This window comes from Elephas maximus, chromosome 2 (genome assembly GCF_024166365.1).
Source record: "Elephas maximus indicus isolate mEleMax1 chromosome 2, mEleMax1 primary haplotype, whole genome shotgun sequence".
Classification (NCBI taxonomy): Eukaryota; Metazoa; Chordata; class Mammalia; order Proboscidea; family Elephantidae; genus Elephas; species Elephas maximus.
Genome location: NC_064820.1, coordinates 218,909,129 through 218,931,218, shown reverse-complemented (window position 1 = coordinate 218,931,218; position 22,090 = coordinate 218,909,129). Strand labels below are relative to the sequence as shown.

General features: G+C 42.6%; 1 protein-coding gene across 1 annotated transcript in view; it reads left to right on the top strand.

The window, feature by feature from the left end:
- The window catches only part of VPS26C (VPS26 endosomal protein sorting factor C), a 77,710-nt gene that overhangs the window by 39,020 nt on the left and 16,600 nt on the right, over positions 1-22,090 (top strand). The window contains exons 3-5 of the mRNA XM_049874838.1: positions 1,148-1,297; positions 9,481-9,561; positions 16,345-16,419. Of these exons, the coding sequence (XP_049730795.1) occupies positions 1,148-1,297; positions 9,481-9,561; positions 16,345-16,419 (306 nt within the window). The remainder of the gene's footprint in view (positions 1-1,147; positions 1,298-9,480; positions 9,562-16,344; positions 16,420-22,090) is intronic.

Genomic DNA, 22,090 nt, shown 5'->3' with positions numbered 1-22,090 from the left:
TGGTTGTACTTTTAGTAATTAATGATCAAATTGAAGACGTATTTAGATATTTTGTTTCTAAGTATCTTATTATCCAAAGTGTGATCGTATTTGTTCCTATTTAATAAATAGGATTAGAACTATAAATAAATTAATTTTAGCCAATAAAGAGAATTTGTGCCTTTGGCTTATGGTGGTCCTTGACATCCTAAAGCAGAAATGGTATTTGGTTAACGTTGTAAGTTGTTGGTTTTGGATTTAACGTTAAGGTTAAGATCCAAATGGAGCAAGTAGCCATTCATTTCTTTTTGTCATTTAAGGTAGAGCTACGTATTCCCGAAAGTAAACTCTTGATCTGTACTTAGAGCTTTGTTTTCCTGAAGGACATATTAACTCTTTAAGTTTTGAGGGGGAAAGAGTTAAGAAGAAAGAAGGGTGAATATTAGTATTAACAGTATTGAGATTTCGGGCCTTGACCTGTTTTTCCACAATTTTCTTATTTTAACCCATTAGCACTTAGAGACTTATTTCATAAGGTACAGACTTTCTCAGACCGATGCTAAACCAAAGCTTCAAAAACTTTTCTACCTGCTTTGCCAAAATCCACAGGACAAGTGACAGGCTGAAAACTCCAGGAGTCTTGTGCCCAAAATCTGTAGGCCTGGCATCCGACTAGAAACTCCAGCAGGATGTTTATGTTACAGTATTAAGGCAAAATCCTTCTCCCTTCAGAAACCGCAGTTTTTGCTCTTAAGATCTTCACCTCATTGGGTGAGGTTCACCTACATTATCGGGTCAGCTGATTGTAAACGTTAATCACAAGTATCTGCTTCACAGAAACATCTAGACTAGTATTGGGCCAAAGGCACCATAGCCTAGCCAGGTGAACACAGAGAGTTACTGTGACAGTTAAATGAGTTATTTGGGGAAGAGAGAGGGAAACATCTGTCCAGTTCCTACTGTGTCCCAGGCACGGTAACCGACCATCATGCCAGAGACTTAGGAAGTGGAACCAGATCTCTGTTCATCTCCAGACCTACCACCGTGTTGCCCAAAACACTTGTGGATAGCATCCAAGATTTCGAGTGTTGAGTCTTTAAGGAGGTTATTAATAAACTGTAGTTTGAGAGTACCTCTAAAAGTGTATTACATGGGTTTTTGTTTACAGCCTGTGCAGATTATCACCAGCACCATAGAAATGGTGAAGCCAGGAAAATTCCCCAGCGGCAAGACAGAAATTCCTTTTGAATTTCCTCTGCACGTGAAGGGTAACAAAGTTCTGTATGAGACTTACCATGGCGTGTTTGTCAACATCCAGGTGAGAGCTTCCTAACCCCACGTTGTTGGCTTCCTAACGTTTCTCCCGAAAAGCATCCCTGTCTTCCATCAAGAGTCCATAGGTGGACCCAAGAATTTAATACTGTATTTATTGCTGAGACCTCTCATGTGTGTTCTGTATTGATTGCTCATTTTGCCCTGCAGAATACGTTTCATAAAAACCTGTACCAGTTGCCATCGAGTCAGTTCTGACTCATGGCGACCCCATGTGCGTCAGAGCAGAACGGTGCTGCATAGGGTTTTCAATGCTGATTTTCCAGAAGTAGATCGTCAGGCCTTTCTTCTGAGGCACCCCTGGGTAGATTCAAACTTCCAGTCTTTTGGTTGGTAGCTGAGTGCTTACCTGTGCCACAGTAAATTCCATATGTGACCATTATTTTTTATAGGAATCGTAGAGGAACCATGTCGTAACTATTTTAAAATTCTTTTGTTTCTCTTGGGCTCTTTCAGGGCACGCTGACACTGTAACGGGGTGCGCTTACGGTTTGGTGATAGATATGCCCTAGCTTCTTTCTGGCACCAGCACTAACTTACTTGTCTCTTTCGTACTTATAAACATCTCTTTGTTTAATATCCAAAGGCTATGACTCTAACATAGACTTGTATTCTTTACTGAATGAACCTTATAAATGAGGGGAAGTGAATTTATGACTTCCCGTCTACCTCTGCTAGTTAAGGATGTCTTTCAGAGTTGCTATTGTTGTCTCAGGGGCTGTTTGGAGTCATGACTCACAGTGAGAGAAAGAGAGCCTTTCCTTTAGTCGGTGGAAAGAAAGGTACTTTTGTGATACCAGTCTTGCAGCAGTTCCCTTGCTAGATGAGACAAAACTGTTTTGTTTTATGAATGTGCAAAAGAGGCTGAAAGTTAGGCATTTAAAAAATGCAATTAGATTTTAGTTGGTGATTTGGCATTGGTGAGGACATATGGCACCTTTAAAATAAAAATCCTCAAAACACTTGTGAAGGTTTCACCAAAGTTTGTGAGTTTTATGAATTGCCTAAGAGCTCCGTCACGAAGCTCTGTCTCAGTTACCTAGTGCTGCTATAACAGAAATACCACAAGAGGATGGCTTTAACAAATAGAAATTTATTCTCTCCCAGTCTTGGAGGCTAGAAATCCGAATTCAGGGTGCCAACTTCAGGGAAAGGCTTTCTCTCTCTGTTGGCTCTGGGGGAAGGTCCTCGTCATCAATATTCCCCTAGTCTAGGAGCTTCTCAGTACAGGGGCCCCAGGTCCAAAGGACATGCTCCCCTTCTGGTTCTTCATTTTTGATGGTAGGAGATCCCCCTGTCCCTCTGCTGACTTTTCTCTTTTATATCTCAAAAGAGTTTGACTGAAGATACTGCCTAATCTTGTAAATTGAGTCCTGCCTCGTTAACATAACTGCCTCCAATTCTGCTTCATTAACATCACTGAGGTAGGATTAAACCACATAGAAAAATCACATCAGATGACAAAATGGTGGACAGTCACACAACACTGGGAATCATGGCCCAGCCAAGTTGACGTACATTTTTGGGGGACACAGTTCAATCCGTGACACTTACCCACATAGTAGTTCTTTAATACTGTTTATTTAATAATATAAGGATATGTTGATTAGAAACTTACTGCAATAACATCAGGTTTTCACTGGTCATACTTCTTGTTATTTTTTCCTGTTTTTATCATTACCTGTTAAAACAAGATGCACTTGTTTAAAAAGAAATTGGAAACCTCATCTTTCTCCAGATGTTGCCAAGAAAGAGATACAAATGTACATCTAAAACTTGTATACTTGTGTTCTTGCACAGCTGTATGTAAATTGGAAACTATTTAAAATGAAGTAAGAGAGTTAACATGGTGAATTCTTCTGTAAATCGAATATTCACCCCTGTTGTTAGCTGCAGTCAAGTCTGTCCCAACTCATGCGACCCTGTGCACAACAGACCGAAAATGCTGCCCAGTCTCGCACCATTCCCATGAAAGGTTGTGGATCAGACTGTTGTGATTCATACAGTTTTCATTGGCTGATTTTCAGAAGTAGATTGCCAGGCTTTTCTTCCTAGTCTTTCTTAGTTTGGAAGCTGCACTACAACCTGTTCAGCATCATAGCAACATACAAGCCTCTACTGACAGACAGGTGGTGGCTGCGCTTGAGGTGTCTCGGCCAGGAATCGAACCCAGGTCTCCTGCATGGAAGGCAAGAATTCTACTGCTAAACCACCAATGTCCCTACTTCTCCCTTTTTTGTCATCTGATTTTTACTAGTTAAGGGTTAATCCCAGAATACTGAAACTGGGGACTCTATGTCTCCCCAGATGTCTCACAAATATCTAAAAATGAAGAGGCGAGCTATGAGAATCGACTTGATGGCAACAGGTTTAGTTTTTGTTTTTTTTTTAAATCACTGTTATACCTGTCACCTAGATTCAGCATTTATTAATATTTTGCCAAATTTGTTTCATCTGTATTTGTTTTTTCTGAATCATTTCAGAGTTAGTCACAAAATCTTGATACCTCATCTCTAAGTAATACGCATCTCTAAAACCTAGGGACATTCCTCTGTGTAACCGCTGTTACTGTTTTCACACCATTCAAAATTTTTAAATTTCCCAAATATTATCTGATTCCTAATTCATATTCAAATTCATCATAGCTTCTTTTGAGAAAATATACGTCTTGAGAGAAACTGGGATTATGAGATTTTGCTGTATCTATTTTTGTTCATTCAGTTTCTAGACAGGTCTTCTTCTAGCCTCCTCGTTCCACGGGAGGGCCAGTGCTGCCCAGAGAGACAGTGACAACATGTGGTCGCAGGCAGACTTCGGCGCAGGAGCCCACGGGGCCCTCTCCCTGGTGCTCATGGCTTAACCAGTTACTCTGAAGTAGACAGTTACGTTGTTAACTCCTGATACCATCTTCCTCAAATTATCATAGGCACAAAGAAATTTTTCATTCTAATTTGTCTTAGTATTTTTTATACCCATATCACTTCTGGAATTGAAAGTGCTTCAGTGGTAGAATTCTCTCGCCTTCCGGAGAGGAGACCCAGGTTGGATTCCTAGCCTGTGTACCTCATGCACAGCCACCACCTGTCTGTTAGCGGAGGCCGGGGTGTTGCTGTAACGCCAAACAGGCTTCAGCAGAGCTTCCAGACTAAGATGGACGAGGAAGAAAGGCCTTGTGATCTAATTCTGAGAATCAGCCAGTGAAAACCCTGCCATGGATTAAGTATCTGAGAAGTTAGCTAAGTCCTGATTCCCAGTATTGTATGATTGTCTACCATTTTTTTATCTGATGTGATTTCCCTGTGTGTTGTAAATCCTATCACTATGATGTTATGAGATGTATTAGTGGCAGTTATATTGATGAGCTCCACAAGATTAGGTAAAATCTTAAGCCAATCTCTTTTGAGATGTAAAAGAGAAGCGAGCAGAGAGGCATGGGGACCTCATAACACCAAGAAAGCCATGCGGGGAGCAGAGTGCTTCCTTTGGACCTGGGGTTCCTGCGCGTAGAAGCTCCTAGTCCAGGGCAAGACTGACGACAAGGACCTTTCTCCAGAGCCAATAGAGAAAGCCTTACCCTGGAGCTGACCCCCTGAATTTGGACTTTCAGCCTCCTAGACTGTGAGCGAATAACTTTCCCTTTGTTGAAACGATCCACCTGTGCTATTTCTCTTATAGCACCATTAGATCACAAGACACACCCCATGGATCACCACTCTCTGATGCACAACTGATCATGGGGATGGCGTAGGACCAGGCAGTGTTTTGCCACTTTGTGCATGGGGTCACAACAAGGCAGGGGCCAACAGTGGCAGCTAACAACATAATGTAAAAATAGTAAAAATCAGAAGACAGAGTAAAAGATTTAGAATTTAGCCAGTATTTGTCCCTAACTTGCAGGGTTTCATTTATCTGTTATTTCCTAGACACAGGGCTTGATTATTTTTGCTCTTGTTGTTTTTGTCAGTTATGTTTAGGTCGTTTTTCTTCATTATTAAATACCACATAAGAGAATCTCTCAGGGTTTTTTCACTGTCCTTAAAAAAAAAAAAAAAAATTATTATTATTTTTTTTTTTGCGCAGCTACTTTTTCTTTTAAAAATTCTTTAAATTGTAGGCAAGATTGTTTTACTCTTGTGGCCCTGCTTAGGATTTGAGATTATAAAGCAAAATATAGCAGTACCAACATGTCTGTGAAATTGTCTATTCAGAATTAATGTGTAGAGTTTACCGTTACCCTTTCACAGTTACAGATACTCTTTTTAGGAGTCTGCTTTAAGTCAGTTGACAGGTGTCAGAGACTCTCTTTATTCATGTGGATGTTGTGTTTCTCAGCTGTCAGATAAGATCAAATCTCGTACCTCCCTTTCCATGCCCTGTCCAGTCTGTCGTCTTGACCCTCCTGACCTCCTGTAGCTCACATCCCTAGATCGCTCCTCGGTACTTGGGGAAGGCAAGGGGTTTGCGGCAGACAGGTCTGGGCTTGAATTAGCACTCTGCCTCACTGTAGCGTAAGGATTCGGAGCATGAGTTTTGGCAACCGGCAGATGGAAGTTTCTGTCCTCCCTCTGTGGCTCTGATCAGCTTTCCCTACCTCTCCTTCTGGGGGATTAAATGAGAGAATGAGAATGTGCTGAGCAGGGTGCCTGGCACATAGACATTGTGCAGTGGAAAGTTGCTGAATGGTTGAATAGATGAACTAATGATGACTGTCCTAATATTATCCTAACGATCTGAATGTCATAGTCTCTTACAGCTGCTATCACAAAGTATCACAAAGTAGGTGGCTTATAAGAACAGGACTTCATTGTCTCCCAGTTCTGGAGATAACTGTCTAAATCAGGGTGTCAGCCGTGTTGATTCCTTCTGCGGGCTATGATGGAGGAACTGTCCCATGCTTCTGTCTCGGCTCCTGGGGGCTCCCAGTAGCCCCTGGCGTCCGTTGGTGCTCACAGACGCATCTGCCTCTATGGTCACATAGTGTCTCTCCTGCTGTGAGGCTAAGACCTACCCTGCTCCCGTGTGACCTCACTTGACCCAACTGATAGAAAAAGAAAAACCTTGTTTTTCAAACAAGGTCACTTTCACAGGTACAGGGTTTAGGATTTCAGCATATCTGTCTGGGGAACACAGTTCAATCCAAAAAACCTGTTGCTGTAACATTCTATACTGATGTTGTGAGAATTAATTGAGATAGTGCAGGTAACTCAATTAATTCTCACAAGGCAGTGGGTGTTCTGAGTGCAGGTAAAAGAACAATTCCTAGAACATAACAGCATTTTCCTTTTTCTCCACCTTTCTCCCCTCCCCACTATCACCCACAGCCTTCTATTACCAGCTGTGGCTTTCACACTTAGCAAATATTTAGTGACCAAATTATATTAATATTTCTACACTGGTGATACTTATTGACCAGATTATATTGCTAGTTATTGCTTTCACACGTAACACATATTTACTGACCAAAAGTTTATTCCTTTCATTTGCACCCTTTGATTTACAAGTTATGGAAATCCAACTCAAACTGACTTAAGCCAAAAAAAGGGATATTGGATCACCAGACTAGCAATTCCAGGAAAACGTCTGGGACAGGTTGGATTGCAGGACTGACTCCTGTGGTGTCCCCACTGGAAGGCTCCCGCCTCAGGCAGGCTCTCCTCCTACAATGGCTGTGCTGGCTGTCTGTAGTTACCGGGGTTGGCGACCTCAGCAGAAAGAGGATTGTGTCCATAGTCCCCAGCAGCAGTCCCTGCTCACTGCCTACTCTGGACCCAGGTAGGGAGGGGTCAGCCCCACCCACACCCCGAGACTGAAAAATGAGGAAGAGAAAGTTCCCACTGGGAAAAGAATCAGAGTGCACCCCAGGGCTGTAGAAGACAGCGTGGGGCTGTACGGGAGAACGATGGTACACGTCATGCCAGCCCTCGGTGACCTGGTCTGCTTGCAAGAACAGATTGAAATCTTGTTGGCAAGTGCATATATATGTATCTATAGATATCTGTGGATATTCTATTGATGTGTATGATAGATCAATAAATTGATCGATCCTTGCAGACATTTGACAAAAATGTTTTCATCTCCCCAGTAGCACTTAAATATATAGAAACTTCTTGTTCAATGCAGATAGATTGTTCATAAGAACATAGCTTCTTGATTTAGCTATGCACATAGCCCCATTTATGAAAATTATTTTTTTACATAATCCTGAAGTTTTTCCTGGATGATGAAAACATTAGCTAACTTTATTAACTTCATTAAACATGGGTATAGGTTTTTTTTTTTTTTTTTTTTAAGACTAGCATTAAGGTAGTGCTGCTGCTGTAGAATTTTGTTACAGGATAATTGTCCAAACAGCCACTCAGTTCAGGGATGTGAAGGACACTTCCGATTCAAAGCCAAGCTTTAAGCTCAATAGGCAGGGTACTCCCTCAGGGACTTTTAGAAAAACAATAGGAGGGTGACAGAGAAGTTGAATTTGGGTGTGTTAAAGGCACATGTGATGCCGTATTCCTTTTCTTCCCACTTTATTTTGCATGGAGGATATACCTGTGAGTTAGCAGAGAGGGGAGGCTGAGAAGAAGTAGAAGTAAAGATCAGCCAGGAGTTGACAGTTGTAGAAGTTGGTCGATGGATATGTAGGGCTCCATAGTACTCTTCTCTTTACTTTCGTATGTTTAAAGTTTCCCAAAATAAAAATTTTAAAAAGACTTTACCTTCTCTATTCCTCCTTAAGGTTAAAATATAAGGAACTATTTTAAAATCCTCGAGAGTCCTGAGTGTTTTAACACTATTGCTACATGTTACTAAAAGGTGAATACTCTTCAGAAAACTGTAAGCTGCTTGAGGGTACGGTTGTGACCTTCGGCATGGCCCCGGTACCTACTGCTGCGTACACACAGTGGGTGCTTGCTAAGCAAGTAAATGAAGGGGTGGAAAGCAACTTGCCTGTGTTGGTCTACAAAGTGCTACATGCTATTCCAGAAGTTTCTAGGCCTTACTACAAGATAGCTACTGTTTTACTGCCCCTGGGTGGTACAAACAACTAATTGTAGGAATTTTCGCTCGGGCCTGAGATTTTACTCTACTCACAAGCTAGTAAGTTAGCCTGTTATTGTTCATGGATGTTAGTAGAAAACATGAGGCTTCTGGGTCAGAGAAAAGGGCCTTCGTTTCTCGTGCACAGCAGGCACCACAACATCAGCATGTGTCGTCCCTGCTACCAAAAGGTTGGAGGTTCAATCCACCCGGAGGTGCATTGGAAGAAAGGCCTGGTTATCTGCTTCCCAAAAAATCAGCCATTTCAAAACCCAGTGGAACACATTTCTTCTTTGACACACATAGGGTTGCCCTGAGTCAGAGTGGGTTTGATGGCTGTGTGTCAGGCCCTGTACTGAGTGTCCATCACACATTATCTCATTTGATTCTCACTGCAGGTAGGTGTTAACATATCCATTTCACAGAGGGGGGAAACTGAAGCTTAGAAGAGTTGTGGTTCTTGTCTGGGTCACACAGTGAGACATGTAATTAGTTTCTCCCTCTAAGTGTGTTGCTCCTTCAGTCCTACTAGTCTGGTCTTTCCCTATATTATAGGTAAGTCGATGTAACTGTTTTCCAATGGGTCCAAAATCCAATCAGGATGGTTGTGGAAATAGGCTGAAGAAAAACAAAGTGTTTTGTTTGGCTTTTCCGGTAAAAATGGTTTTATCTTGAGCATTAACTCCCCCTTTTATTTATATAAGAGGGCAGCTTTGGTTCCGTGGCAGAATTCTCGCTTTCCGTGTGGGAGACCTGGGGTTGGTCCCCGCCAGTGCGCCTCAGGCACAGCAATCACCCGTCTGTCAGTGGAGGCTTGTGTGTTGCTACGATGCTGGAGAGGTTTCAGCAGAGCTTCCAGACTAAGACTAGGAAGAAAGTCCTGGTGATCTGCTTCTGAAAATCAACCAGTGGAAACCCTATAGATCACAGCAGTCTGATCTGTTGTACACGGGGTCACTATGAGTTGGGGGTTGACTTGCAGCTAACAACAACAACAAAAATTACATTTATTTTATATAATGCATTAGTTAGACAAAGTTTCCCTAAAATATGTTGAATCACTTGTCTTTTTGATGTAATTTTAAGATGGGAGCAAATACACTAAAATGGCATTTTCTTTTCTGACTTTCCCTCCAGTACACACTGCGCTGTGACATGAGGCGGTCTTTGTTGGCCAAGGACTTGACCAAGACCTGTGAATTCATCGTTCACTCTGCTGTAAGCTTTTCTTGGGGCTCTGGGGCTTTGTTTTAGGCTGGGTTCTTTAGAGAAGCAAACCGGTAAGGTTTATAAATATATATAGATTTATATCAAGGAAACAGCTCACACAATTGTAGGGGTTGGAATGTCCCAAGTCCTTGAGATCAGAGCCGCAGAAGCTGGCGAACCCAAGATGAGCAGGTCAGAGAGCAGGCCTCCCACTCACGGGCTGTGAAAGTTAAGGAATCCCCAAAGTTGGCAGGCAAGACCGCAAGGTTTCTCCTGATTCACGTAGCTGCAGGGGCTGTTGAACCCACGATAGGCAGGTGGGGGAGCAGGACTCTTGCTCGCAGGCTGTGAAGATCAGCGAATCTCAAGATGGACAGGTAAGCTGCTAGCTTAGGTCCCAACAACCAGAGTTCAGACGAGACAGCTGCTGGATCCAGAATAAGCCAACAATCTTTGCAAGGTGAGCAGAAAGGAAGTAGGCGGTGGAAGGTGGAGAGATGAAGGCTGAGGGGGTGGTGAGCCACCACAGGCCCCACCCCTACCAGTGCCACTCAGCAGATTCTATCATGGGGGTGATCACGTATCACATTTCAACAGGGAAGTGATCACATTATACAACTGCCAAAGCACTTAAGAATCATGGCCCAGCCAAGTTGATACACAGTCTTAACCATCATAGGTTTAATAATAGGAATCTTCTGTCGAGTTTGGAATTCTACTCTTTAAAAAGCTAGTAAGTTAGCCTGTTACTGTTCATAGATGTTGGTAGACTTCCAGGTCAGAGATGAAGGACTATGTTTCTCACATAGATCAGGCAGCATGAGCATCAGCATATGTGTTGTTCCTTGGTCCCGGGTCCCACAGAGGTGACACCATGAGCCCAGATGGATACTGTACCTATAGTAGGATTTTGTTGCAGCCAAGGAACACTGGGCTTGGGGAACCTGGTGCTTTTATAGTAAGCAGTGGGCAAGCCTGCTCTTTGTCTCAGGGGGAGACATCACCTCATCCTTCTAGGTTGCTCTTGGCAAATACAGCTGAGAAATGGCCTGAGTAAAGATAGATCAGAACCTTGCATTCTTGGCATACCCAGCAGAATGTGCCTGGATGCTCAGAGCAGTGGGGGATTGCCTCTAGCACCTTCCTGTTCTGCTAATACTTTACAGTACAAAATTTTCTTAAGAGATTCCTTCCGTGTGCAAACATAGTAAGCTGGCTCCCCCTCCACCACTGTTGCAGTGACTCCAGATGAGTTCTTGGAGGAGTCCTCCACAGGTCACATAAAGCTTACTCCTTGACCATGGAGAATGTAGCAGTGACTGTCAGCCCTGCCCAAGGTGTGACATATGGTGACGGATACTCATGCCCATGTCATTGGATTCCCTTGGTTGTCTCAGTCCTATATCACAAAGAGGTGGCCCTGCCTCCCCCCTTCCCACTCCATCCCTCCCTTCCCATGCTATAGCACTCACACCCTTTCCCCTCTTTCCTGGGTCCTCCTGTAGCCTAGCTCTCTTCTGGAAAAGCTACCTAGACTCAGCAGTCTGGTACATTCTGGCTTTGGTTTGATTTTGAGTAGTTCAGGGACCACCACCACTCATTGCTGTAGAGTCAATTCCAGTTCATGGTGGTCCCATGTGTCAGAGTAGAATTGTGCTCCACAGGGTTTTCAACGGCTGATTTTTCAGAAATGGGTCACTGGGACTTTGTTCTAAGGAGCCTCTGGGTGAACTCAAACCGCCACCAACCCTTTGGTTAGCAGTCAAGTGCATTTAACCATTGGCACCACTCAGGGACTTCAGTTCACAGACAGAATTTAGCAAAACACTGGGTTCCTGGAGGAGCCCAGGTATCAGGAGAGCCTCAAAGTGGTAGGCCTGAGAGCAAGTGGTAGGCATTAGCCCTGGCTGCCTGGGAACATCACTTCTGAGGACCCAGGAGCTAGAAGAGGCCTGTATACCAAAGGTATGGATTCTCTGGGGTTGGAACAGCATGCCAAGAAGCCACTAAGAGCCAGACAAGCAGCAGGACCACTAGCTCTTCTTGACTCGCTTACTTGGTATAGTGAGTAGCGTTGCTGGCATTGAGTAGAGCCCAGCACCCAGGAGCCCTTCCCACCCCACAGTCTTTGCCACATGCCACAATAAATGAGAGCGAGAAACCATCAGGGCACAGTTCATTTTTTGTGGGAAATTTGTGATTACTGCATTGCTTTTGTCCATGGGTGTCTTTTGGTGTTATGCAAACAGTTGAGCACTCGACTGCTAGCGAAAATGTTGGCAGTTTGAACCCACCTAGAGATGCCTCAGAAGTCAGGCCTGGATATCTGCTTCTGAAAGGTCACAGCAATTGAAAACCCTATGGAGCAGTTCCACTGTGCACACATGGGTGTGGTTGCCATGAGTCGGAATTCAGTGGCAACTGTCTTAGGTTAGGTACTAGAAAAGCAAAACTAGTGAAGCATACACACACAGAGTGAGATTTATCTCAAGGAAAAGGCTCATGCAACTGTAGAGGCTAGAAAGTCCCAAGTCTGTGGATCAGGTGTCAGGCTGGAGGCTTCTTCATGTAGCTGCAGGGGCTGACAAATCCAAGATTTGCAGGTCAGATGGCAAGCCACTGGCTCACAGGCTGCGGAAGCTAATGAACCCCTAGAGCAGCAGGCAATACAGAAGGCCACTAGCTCAAGTTCCAAGAACTGGAGGTCAGATGATGATGAGCCAGACAAGGATCCAGAGCGAGAAAGCAGCGAGCTTCATCATTACATCCATATATATATTGGATGCAGGCTATACCCCTGAGGAAACTCCCGTTACAACTGATTGGCTGATCACATCATGAATGATGACTACATTACATAACTGCCAGATTACATCATTATATAACTGCCAAACCACTGTAAATCATCGCCTAGCCAAGTTGACACCCAACTTTAACCATTACAGTCCACCCCTTGTTAGCTGGGTACTTGTACACATCTTCTTAAACCATACACAGTCTCTAAATAAATACAGTTACAAAGTCATACTTAACACCTAAGGTAGTACAATTAACATGCATACAACCTAAAATACACTGGCCCTGTTTACATCTTATAAGTGAAAAAAAATAAATAAATAAGTGAAGAAACAAAAATATTTGATGCACACATACAGTGAACAAATCCTCACAGCAATTACAGCCCTCGTTTCTGCAGCTGATCACATGGTCATAACTGGTATTTAACTACTTTCTTCAACCACCCATTCCATATTCCCTTTACCTTCATCAAGCACCCCTGAAGTAGGACAATTGAGGTCTATTGCTGGGCTTGCCAGCTGAAGGCAAACTGCTTCTGATGATCCTTCAAAACTAGGATCAAGAAAAAGGCATTGGCCAGATCAGTAGCTGCATACCAGGTCCCAGGAGATGTATTAATTCGCTCAAGCGATAAAACCACATCTGGAATAGCAACTGCAATAGGAGTCACATTTGGTTAAGTTTATGATCATCCACTGTCATTCTCCAAGAGCCATCTGTTTTTTGCACAGGCCAGATAGGCATGTTGAATGGAGATGTGGGTAGTGATCACCGTCCCTGCGTCCTTCAAGCTCTTGATGATGGCAGTAATCTCTGCAGTCCCTCCAGGAATGTGGTATTACTTTCAGTTTACTATTTTTCTAGATAGGGGCAGTTCTGATGGTTTCCCCTTGGCTTTTCTTACATAATAGCTCTTATCCCATTTGTCAGGAATCCAGTGTGGGGGTTCTGCCACTTGCTGAGTAAATCTATTCCAATTACGCATTCTGGAACTAGGGAAATCACTGCAGGATGGGTCCGGGGACCCGCAGGAGCTACTGCAAGACAAACCTGAGCTGAGACTCCATTAATAACCAGACCTCCGTATGCCCCCACTCTGACTGGTGGGTCACAATGACATTTTGGTCTCCTGGAATTAGTCAGTTTGGAGCCAGTATTCTGTAATCACTCAAAAGTCTGGTTATTTCTCTTTCCCCAATGAACAGTTGCTCTCTTAAAAGGCTGTAGATCCCTTTGGGGAAGGCTGAGAGAAGGAATAACAGTAAAATTTTTTGGCAGTGTAGTGATCCTCCCTCAAGGGGACCCTCCCTTCATTCAAGAGGTTGTGGGTCTGTAAACTCTTCCAAGTCTGGGAATTGACTGAAGGACCGTGACTTTCAATTCTGGCAATTCGAGTTGGACTTCCATTCACTTGACCTGGAGTTCTTCTGCTTCTACAGATCAAGTAAATATTTGCTAAATTTCCCATCTCTTTTACTCCTAGGAACACCATGACTAAGTAGCCAGTGCCGTAAGTCCATACAAGTCAGACCATTCTGATTACTGGCTTTGACTCTGCTGTCTATTACAGTAACCTTCCCCACCTTGTCTTTGTTGACTGAGTGCCATCACTTGGCCCCTATCCCCACATGGTCTAATCAGCCCCACTCTAGTTAATTCAGTCAGGGCAGTTTCCACTGTCAGATCTGACTTACGTAATACAGCAATCACAACAGTCTTCAAGGATGCTGGGGCTCCCTTCGCAATCTTGTTCCTCACAGTTGTGGTAAAAGGTGTGTTCTCTGGACACTCCCTGTGTGGGTCTAACCTGATAAATCCAGTTTATCATGCTAATTTCCCTAAGCCTTTGGATACCTTCTTCTACAATATACCAAAGTAGGTCTAGTACTTATACTCGATTTAGTGTAGCCCACTGCATAATCCATATTTCTTCAAGCCAACCAAATGAACTATTAGATTCTTTCCTAACCTTTCAAGCTGAAACATTGAAATAAAAATCTGTGTTTACTGGGCCCATATCTATAAACTCAGACTGATCCAACTTTATGTTCCTGAGTCCAGCACAACTAGATGGTGCCAGGCTACCACCACCAACTGCTCAGGCAGGGATCACAATAGAGGGTCCTGGACAGAGCTGGAGAAAAATTAGAACAAAACTCTAACTCACAAAAAAAGACCAGACTTATCTGATCTGACAGAGACTGGCAAAATCCGGAGAATTATGGCCCCTGGATACCCTTTTAGCTCAGTAAGGAAGTCACTCCTGAGGTTCACCCTTCAGCCTAAGATTAGACAGGCCCATGAAAGAAAACGAGACCAAAGGGGCACACCGGTTCAGGGGCAAAGACAAGAAGGCAGGAGGGGACAGGAAAGCTGGTAACAGGGAACACCAGGTTGAGAAGGGTAGAGTGTTGACACATGGGATTGGCAACCAGTGTTACAAAACAGTATGTATATTAATTCTTAATGAGAATCTAGTTCACTCTGTAAACCTTCATCTAAAGTACAATAAAAAATGACAAAAAAAAATTTCTTACCTTTTTGTTACATGCTTTAGATGGATATTTTCCTTTTGTCCTTTCTTGTTGGGTGCCATCGAGTTAATTCTGACTCATAGCGACCCATGCATGTAACAGAGTAGATCTGCCTCATAGGGTTTTCTAGGCCATGATCTTTTGGGAAGCAATTTGCCAGGTCTTTTCTCCTGCATAGCTGCTGGGTGGGTTCAGACTGCCAACCTTGCAGTTAATAGCCAAGCACTGTGTCACCAGGGCTCTTTATCCTTTTTTTCTATTGTGGGTCTTCAAATTGAAGCAAATAAGTTTAAAATATGATTATTTTCTTTAGAAAAAACCCTTTTATGTTCTTACGAAGAACAGCCTTCAGTCGTTGAAGCAGACTGAACCCAAATTCAGCACCTTGCCCACTGCTGAGCTTAGAGGGACTCAGAGGGGCTAGGCTTCCTCAGCCCACCCACAAATGATTCTAAAGCCCTTTCAAAGGCCAGTGCTGCTTCAAGGTCTTTCTCCACTGCTCCAGGACAAGTTATCGATTCTGTGCTTTCAATAATTGTGCTCTTTGTGACCTGTGCTGTGACCTGTCATTTATAGCCAGTTAAATACTTTAAATGCCACAGGGAAGAAAATCTTTGCTAAGGAATATGTTCATGGGCCTATTAATTACAAGAATATATTCAGGAAGAATATTTCTTAAAATAAGTTTCTGGTAAATGAGTAAGCTTGGTGAATTGGTTAGTGCCGTTTCCCCACTGCAGCTCGCTGGCTGTGGGCGCTGACAGACCTTTTGGGCCTGGCCCCTGAGTAGATGTCAGGCAGGCACTAATGAAGCTTGGCTGTATAGATGGATTCTACAGCTGTGTAATTTGGGGATGATCATTGTTCATTATTTATGGTAATATTTATGATTAAAATTTTATAGGTATAATTGGTCCAGGTGGACAGCTGTATATTTCAGTGGCTAACAGTGCCGGTGTTGGAGCCAGCCTACCTGGGTTTGAATCTTAGCTCTACCACTTAAGCAAGCCATTTAACCTCTCTGTGCCTCATCTTCCTCATCTGTAAAGTGGGACTAGTGATAGTAACAGTTCCCCACAGGGTCATTGCACTGAGTCCGTGACACATCATAGACCCTCAAGTCTTAGCTCTTATTCTAAGATGTTTAAAATAAATGTCTTCCCAGTGATACTGCTCTGTTTCTTGGGTCAAATTTTCAAATTCTGGACCTGAAAGGGACCTTAGAAACTAAGACATCTATCCCCTTTTTTTGCATATGAGGAAACTGAGTCACAGGGGAATGAGAAAATTTGGCAAAAAGAACATTGGTTTTTGGCAGAACTTTGTTTGGAACCCAGATGGCCTGCCTTCTGGTGCCAAGTTCTTTCTGCTGCCATTCATTCTTTAAAAGGAAAAGGGGAATGTGGCCTGCAGACCGTTGCCTTCAACCCCCTGATGCTGGTTTTCTTTCCCATTTTAGCCTCAGAAGGGGAAACTGACTCCAAGTCCTGTGGACTTCACAATCACCCCGGAAACCTTGCAGAATGTCAAAGAGGTAACGTGTTTCTTATCTCTCATGCAATGGATATTTTCTGAGTAACTGGATCCCACTGATAAACTATTGCTTAGTTATTCTTTACCTGGGTATCAAGTCATCAGCAGGAGGAAATTCCTGATGTTTGTCCCTGTCCAAATTAGTCTGTATTTCCCATTTTGATGTCTTTTTGTTGTCATTGTTATAAAAAAATATATATACAGCATAACATTTGCCAATTTAGTGTTCTTCACACGTACAATTTAGCGGCATCAGTTATATTAATCAAGTTGTGTTACCATCACCAATATCCATTGCCAGATTTTCTGTCACAGTAACTGATGTCTTTTTAAAGTCAACTATTTAGAAAAATGCTTTTTTAAGTTTCTCCAGGAAGGTATGTGTTTATTACCATTTGCTGCCCTCTCCCCATTTTACTGCGTTTATGGTCAGAGTCTCTATTCCTTGACCACCCCGCACCAACATACCCTGTTATGGGAGCCACAGCCCTAATTTGATGTAGTCATTCACTGTGGGGGCTTGGCCCTGTTCTGCTCCCAGCCTTTACCAATAATTAGTTCGTACTTTCTCCCACCAGTGTTCATATCTGACAGACAACAGTCAGAATAGTGCTTTTTAAAGATTCCAGCAGTTGATTCCTACCAGCAGGGGCAGACATAGAAGGGCATGGAAGCCTGGCAGAGCCAGCAGCATATGGTATCCAGTGTCTGCCAAGGGCTGTCTGGCTTCTCATGATGGGCCCCAGTAGAGCCACAGCTAGTTGCCTGAATTGTGCAGTGGAGTTATGTGTACAGAGAAGTCAGTTTGGCCCAGTTCAAAATTAGGCTCTGGTGTCCTTGGTCATACATTTGGCATGTATTTTCCCCAGATTTTTTTCTTTTTTTTATTTGTCTTGAAGAAAGCAGTGAATTCCCAGAGTTCTTTCTGGGAATAACTTTTCTTGTTTACTTGAATTCTACATTTTGCTCTCTGGACCATATTGATCAGAGTCTGCTTAAGGGTGAGTACCAGTGAGAATAGAAAAAAGGCCTGGCAATCTACATTCCCCCCGAGTCTTAAAAAAAAAATCAGCCATTGAAAACCCTATGGAGCACAACAGTCTGATCCCATTGTGCATGGGATCACCATGAGTTGACCAACTCAGTAGCAGCCAACAACAACCAATGAGGATTGGACGAGTAATAATTGACCTCATCCCTCGGGAGGCATAACTAACTGAGGCAGGGTTCTGTGGTAGGGAGTCTTTCAGAAAGGTTTAGGAAGAGCTGGGCCATTCCTTTAGGCCATTTAACATCTCTCCCTTCTCCATTTTCTTGAGAGCGCATGACCCCCTGTGGGCCAGTCAGGGTTTTCTCTCTCAGGAATTTGAACCTTGGCTAGCATTACTGAACATTTAGATCAGATATTCTCGGAAGAATCTAGATCAAAAGTGGGGGAGCGGGGGAAGCAGAACAGAATTTCAAATTCTCAGGGACTCCAGACTTGCTGTAGCAATGGAGGCTGGGTGAACCCTGAAATTATTGCCCGAGGATAATCTTTAAACCTTAAACCAAAGATATTCCCTGAAGTCTTCTGAAAACCAAACAATAGTCTAGCTTAACTAGTAAAATTTTCTGCCTTCTGTTAGATCACCTTTATTTGGAATGGGCAAAAACATGGATCTCTTCGTCGGTTGGCCAGGTAGCTGTCTTCCAAATTTCTTGGCATTGAAAAGTGAGCACTTCCAGTGTTGCATCCATTTGTTGAAAACATCTCAAATTCTCTTAGGTATCTAGTATTGCCAAGCAGAAATACCACAAGTGGATGGCTTTAACAAACAAATTTATTTTCTCACAGTTTAGGAGGCTGAAAGCTCAAAATCAGAGCACCAGCTCTAGGAGAAGGCTTTCTTCTGTCGGCTCTGAGGAGGGTCCTTGTGTCTTTGAGCTTCTGCTCCTGGTTGATCTTCATGTGGCTTGGCATCTGTCTTCCCCATCTCTGCTTCACTTGCCTGCTTTTTTCGTCTCTTTTATATCTCAAAAGAGATTGACTGAATATGTACCCTAATCCTACCTCGTTAACATAATAAAATAACTTGATCCTCACTGACACACCCTAGCCCTGCCTCATTTACATAACGTCTCAATTGGTATTCCATCAGAATGCAGAAATTATTGAATATCATTAATATCATACACAAGTAAAATTTTCTGAAAATAATTAAAAAACGATTGCAGCGGTACATCGACAGGGAGCTGCCAGAAATACAAGCCAGATTCAGAAGAGGATGTGAAATGAGGGATATCATTGCTGATGTCAGAGGGATCTTGACTGAAAGCAGAGAATACCAGAAAAATGTTTACCTGTGTTTTATTGACTATGCAAAGGCATTCAGCTGCGTGGATCATAACTAACTATAGATAACATCTCAAAGAATAGGAATTCCAGAACACTTAATTGTGCTCATGCAGGAGGTAGTTGTTTTAACAGAACAGGGGGATACTGCTAGTTTAAAATCAGGAAAGGTGTATGTCAGAGCTGTATCCTTTCACCTTACTTATTCAGTCTATATGATGAGCAGATAATTCAAGCTGGACTGTATGAAGAACACAGCATCAGAATTAGAGGAAGACTCATTAACAACATGTAGTATGCAGATGATACAACCTTGCTTGCTGAATGTGTAGAAGACTTGAAGCACTTACTAATACGGATCATACAGCCTTCAGTATGGATTACACCTCAACATAAAACAAAAATCCTCAGAACTGGACCAATAAGCAATATCGTGATAAATGGATGAAAGATAGAAGTTGTCAAGGATTTCATTTTACTCGGTTCCACAATCAACGCCCAAGGAAGCAATAGTCAAGAATAAAACAACCTATCCCACGGGGCACATCTACTGCAAAAGACCTCTCTTTAAAGTGTTAAAAAGCAAAGATGTCACTTTGAGGACTAAAGTGTGCCTGACCCAAGCCATGGTATTTTCAGTTGTCTTATAGGCATGCAAAAGCTGAGCAATGAAAAAGGAGACTGAAGAAGAATCGATGCCTTTGAATTATGGTGTTGGCAAAGAGTATTGAATATACCATGGTCTGTCAAAGAATGAACAAATCTGTCTTGGAAGGAGTACATCCAGAATGTTCCTTAGAAGCGAGAATGGTGAAATTTCATCTTACTTACTTTGGACATGTTATCAGAAGGGACCAGTCCCTGGAGAAGGACATCATGCTTGGTAAAGTAGAGGGTCAGCGAAAAAGAGGAAGATCCTCAGCAAGATAGATTGATACAGTGGCTGCAACAATGGGCTCAAACGTAGCAACGATTGATTATGAGGATGGTGCAGGACCAGGCAGTGTTTCGTTCTGTTGTACATAGGGTTGCTGTGAATCAGAACCAACTTAATAGCACCTAACAACAGCTAGTAAAAAATGTCTGCCTTGGACATTATTATGCTCTTTTAAGAACTATCTATACAGGATCAAAGTGACAACAGCAACTGAAGATTAGATAGGAACCTTAGGAGGGCAGTGAGCTTATGTTAATGCGGAAGGAACAGCTCAGAAAAGGAGGATGAGAATGGCTGCACAACTCAAAGAATGTAATCAGTGTCACTGACTTGATTGTGTAGAAACAGTTGAATTGGTGGTGTATGTTTGCTGTGTGTATTCTCAACAACAACAAAGTAAAAATAAACAGGACTATATTGTACCAATTGACTCGATCGTCCCATGAGACAACAGCCCTAAGCCCACAAACCAACAAAATTAATCTCATGAGGTGATTGGTTATGTCTAATTTGTATCAGCATCTTTAGCCTCCCCACCTTTTTTTGTTATTACAAAATAATACACAACCTAGCATTTGTCCATTCATCCCTTTTCTCTCCTGTACACCTTATTGACATCAGTTACATGGGTCATGCTGTGCAAACTTCATCTTCAGTGCCACCTTTCTCATTTCTATAAACAAAAAGTGACTACTATCTAAGGATTATTCCCCCACCCCCAAGTTCCTGGTAACCATTAATGAGCATTAGTTTCTGTATATTTACCTGTTCTTGTCATTTCATGAAAGTGAGAACATGCATGGTTTATTTTTGTTTGTGTGTGTGACTTATTTCGTTCAACATAACGTTCTCCAGGTTCATCCACATTGTAAGATGTTTGGGGAACTCATTTTTCTTTGTCATTAAGTAGTATTCCATTGTATTTATGTACCACATATTACTTATCCATTCATCCATTTGTCACTTCTAAGATCCCTAGGAGTGGAATTGCTAGGTCATATGGCAGATCTACCTCTAGTTTTCCAGAAACTGCCAGACTGTTTCCAACAACGGTTGTACCATTTTGTATTCCTACCAGTAATGGATAAGGGTTCCAGTTTCTCTACTTCCCTCTAACACTTGTTATTTTCCTTTTTTTAAATCTTAGCCAGCCTAGTAGAAGTGAAACTTAGGATTCATTTGTTAATAGTTGCCTCAAGGGTTCCAGCTACATTATTTAGCCTTAACTTTGAAGTTTAACCATGTTCCTTAGTCACCGTTCTTTCAACCGTCTTGTGTTTTCTTTCTTCAAGCTGTATTTTGTTTCTTGGAATACATCCTAGAATCATTTTTTCAGAAAGGGTGAGGCATGAACTTATTGTTGTTGTCGTTAGGTGCCGTCGAGTCGGTTCCGACTCATAGCAACCCTACGCACAACAGAACGAAACACTGCCTGGTCCTGCACCATCCTTACAATCGTTGTTATGCTTGAGCTCATTGTTGCAGCCACTGTGTCAATCCACCTCGTTGACGGTCTTCCTCTCTTCCGCTGACCCTGTACTCTGCCAAGCATGATGTCCTTCTCCAAGGACTGATCCCTCCTGACAACATATCCAAAGTATTAAGATGCACTCTCGCCATCCTTGCTTCTGAGGAGCATTCTGGTACTTCTTCTAAGACAGATTTGTTTGTTCTTTTGGAAGTCCATGGCATATTCAATATTCTTTGCCAACACCACAATTCAAAGGCATCAACTCTTCTTCGGCCTTCCTTATTCATTCTCCAGCTTTCACATGCATATGATGCGATTGAAAATACCATGGCTTGGGTCAGGCACACCTTAGTCTTCAGGGTGACATTTTTGCTCTTCAACACTTTGAAGAGGTCCTTTGCACAGATTTGCCTGATGCAATGCATCTTTTGATTTCATGACTGCTGCTTCCATGGGCACTGATTGTGGACCCAAGTAAAACGAAATCCTTGACAACTTCAATCTTTTCTCCGTTTATCATGATGTTTCTCATTGGTCCAGTTGTGAGAATTTTTCTTTTCTTTATGATGAGGTGTAATCCATACTGAAGGCTGTGTGGTCTTTGATCTTCATTAGTAAGTGCTTCAAGTCCTCTTCACTTTCAGCAAGCAAGGTTGTGTCATCTGCATAACGCAGGTTGTTAATGAGTCTTCCTCCAATCCTGATACCCCGTTGTTCTTCATATAGTCCAGCTTCTCGTATTATTTGTTCAGCATACAGATTAAATAGGTATGGTGAAAGAATACAACCCTGACACACATCTTTCCTGACTTTGAACCAATGAGTATCCCCTTGTTCTGTCCGAATAACTGCTTCTTCATCTATGAAAGGTTCCTCATGAGCACAATTAAGTGTTCTGGAATTTCTGTTCTTCGCAGTATTATCCATAG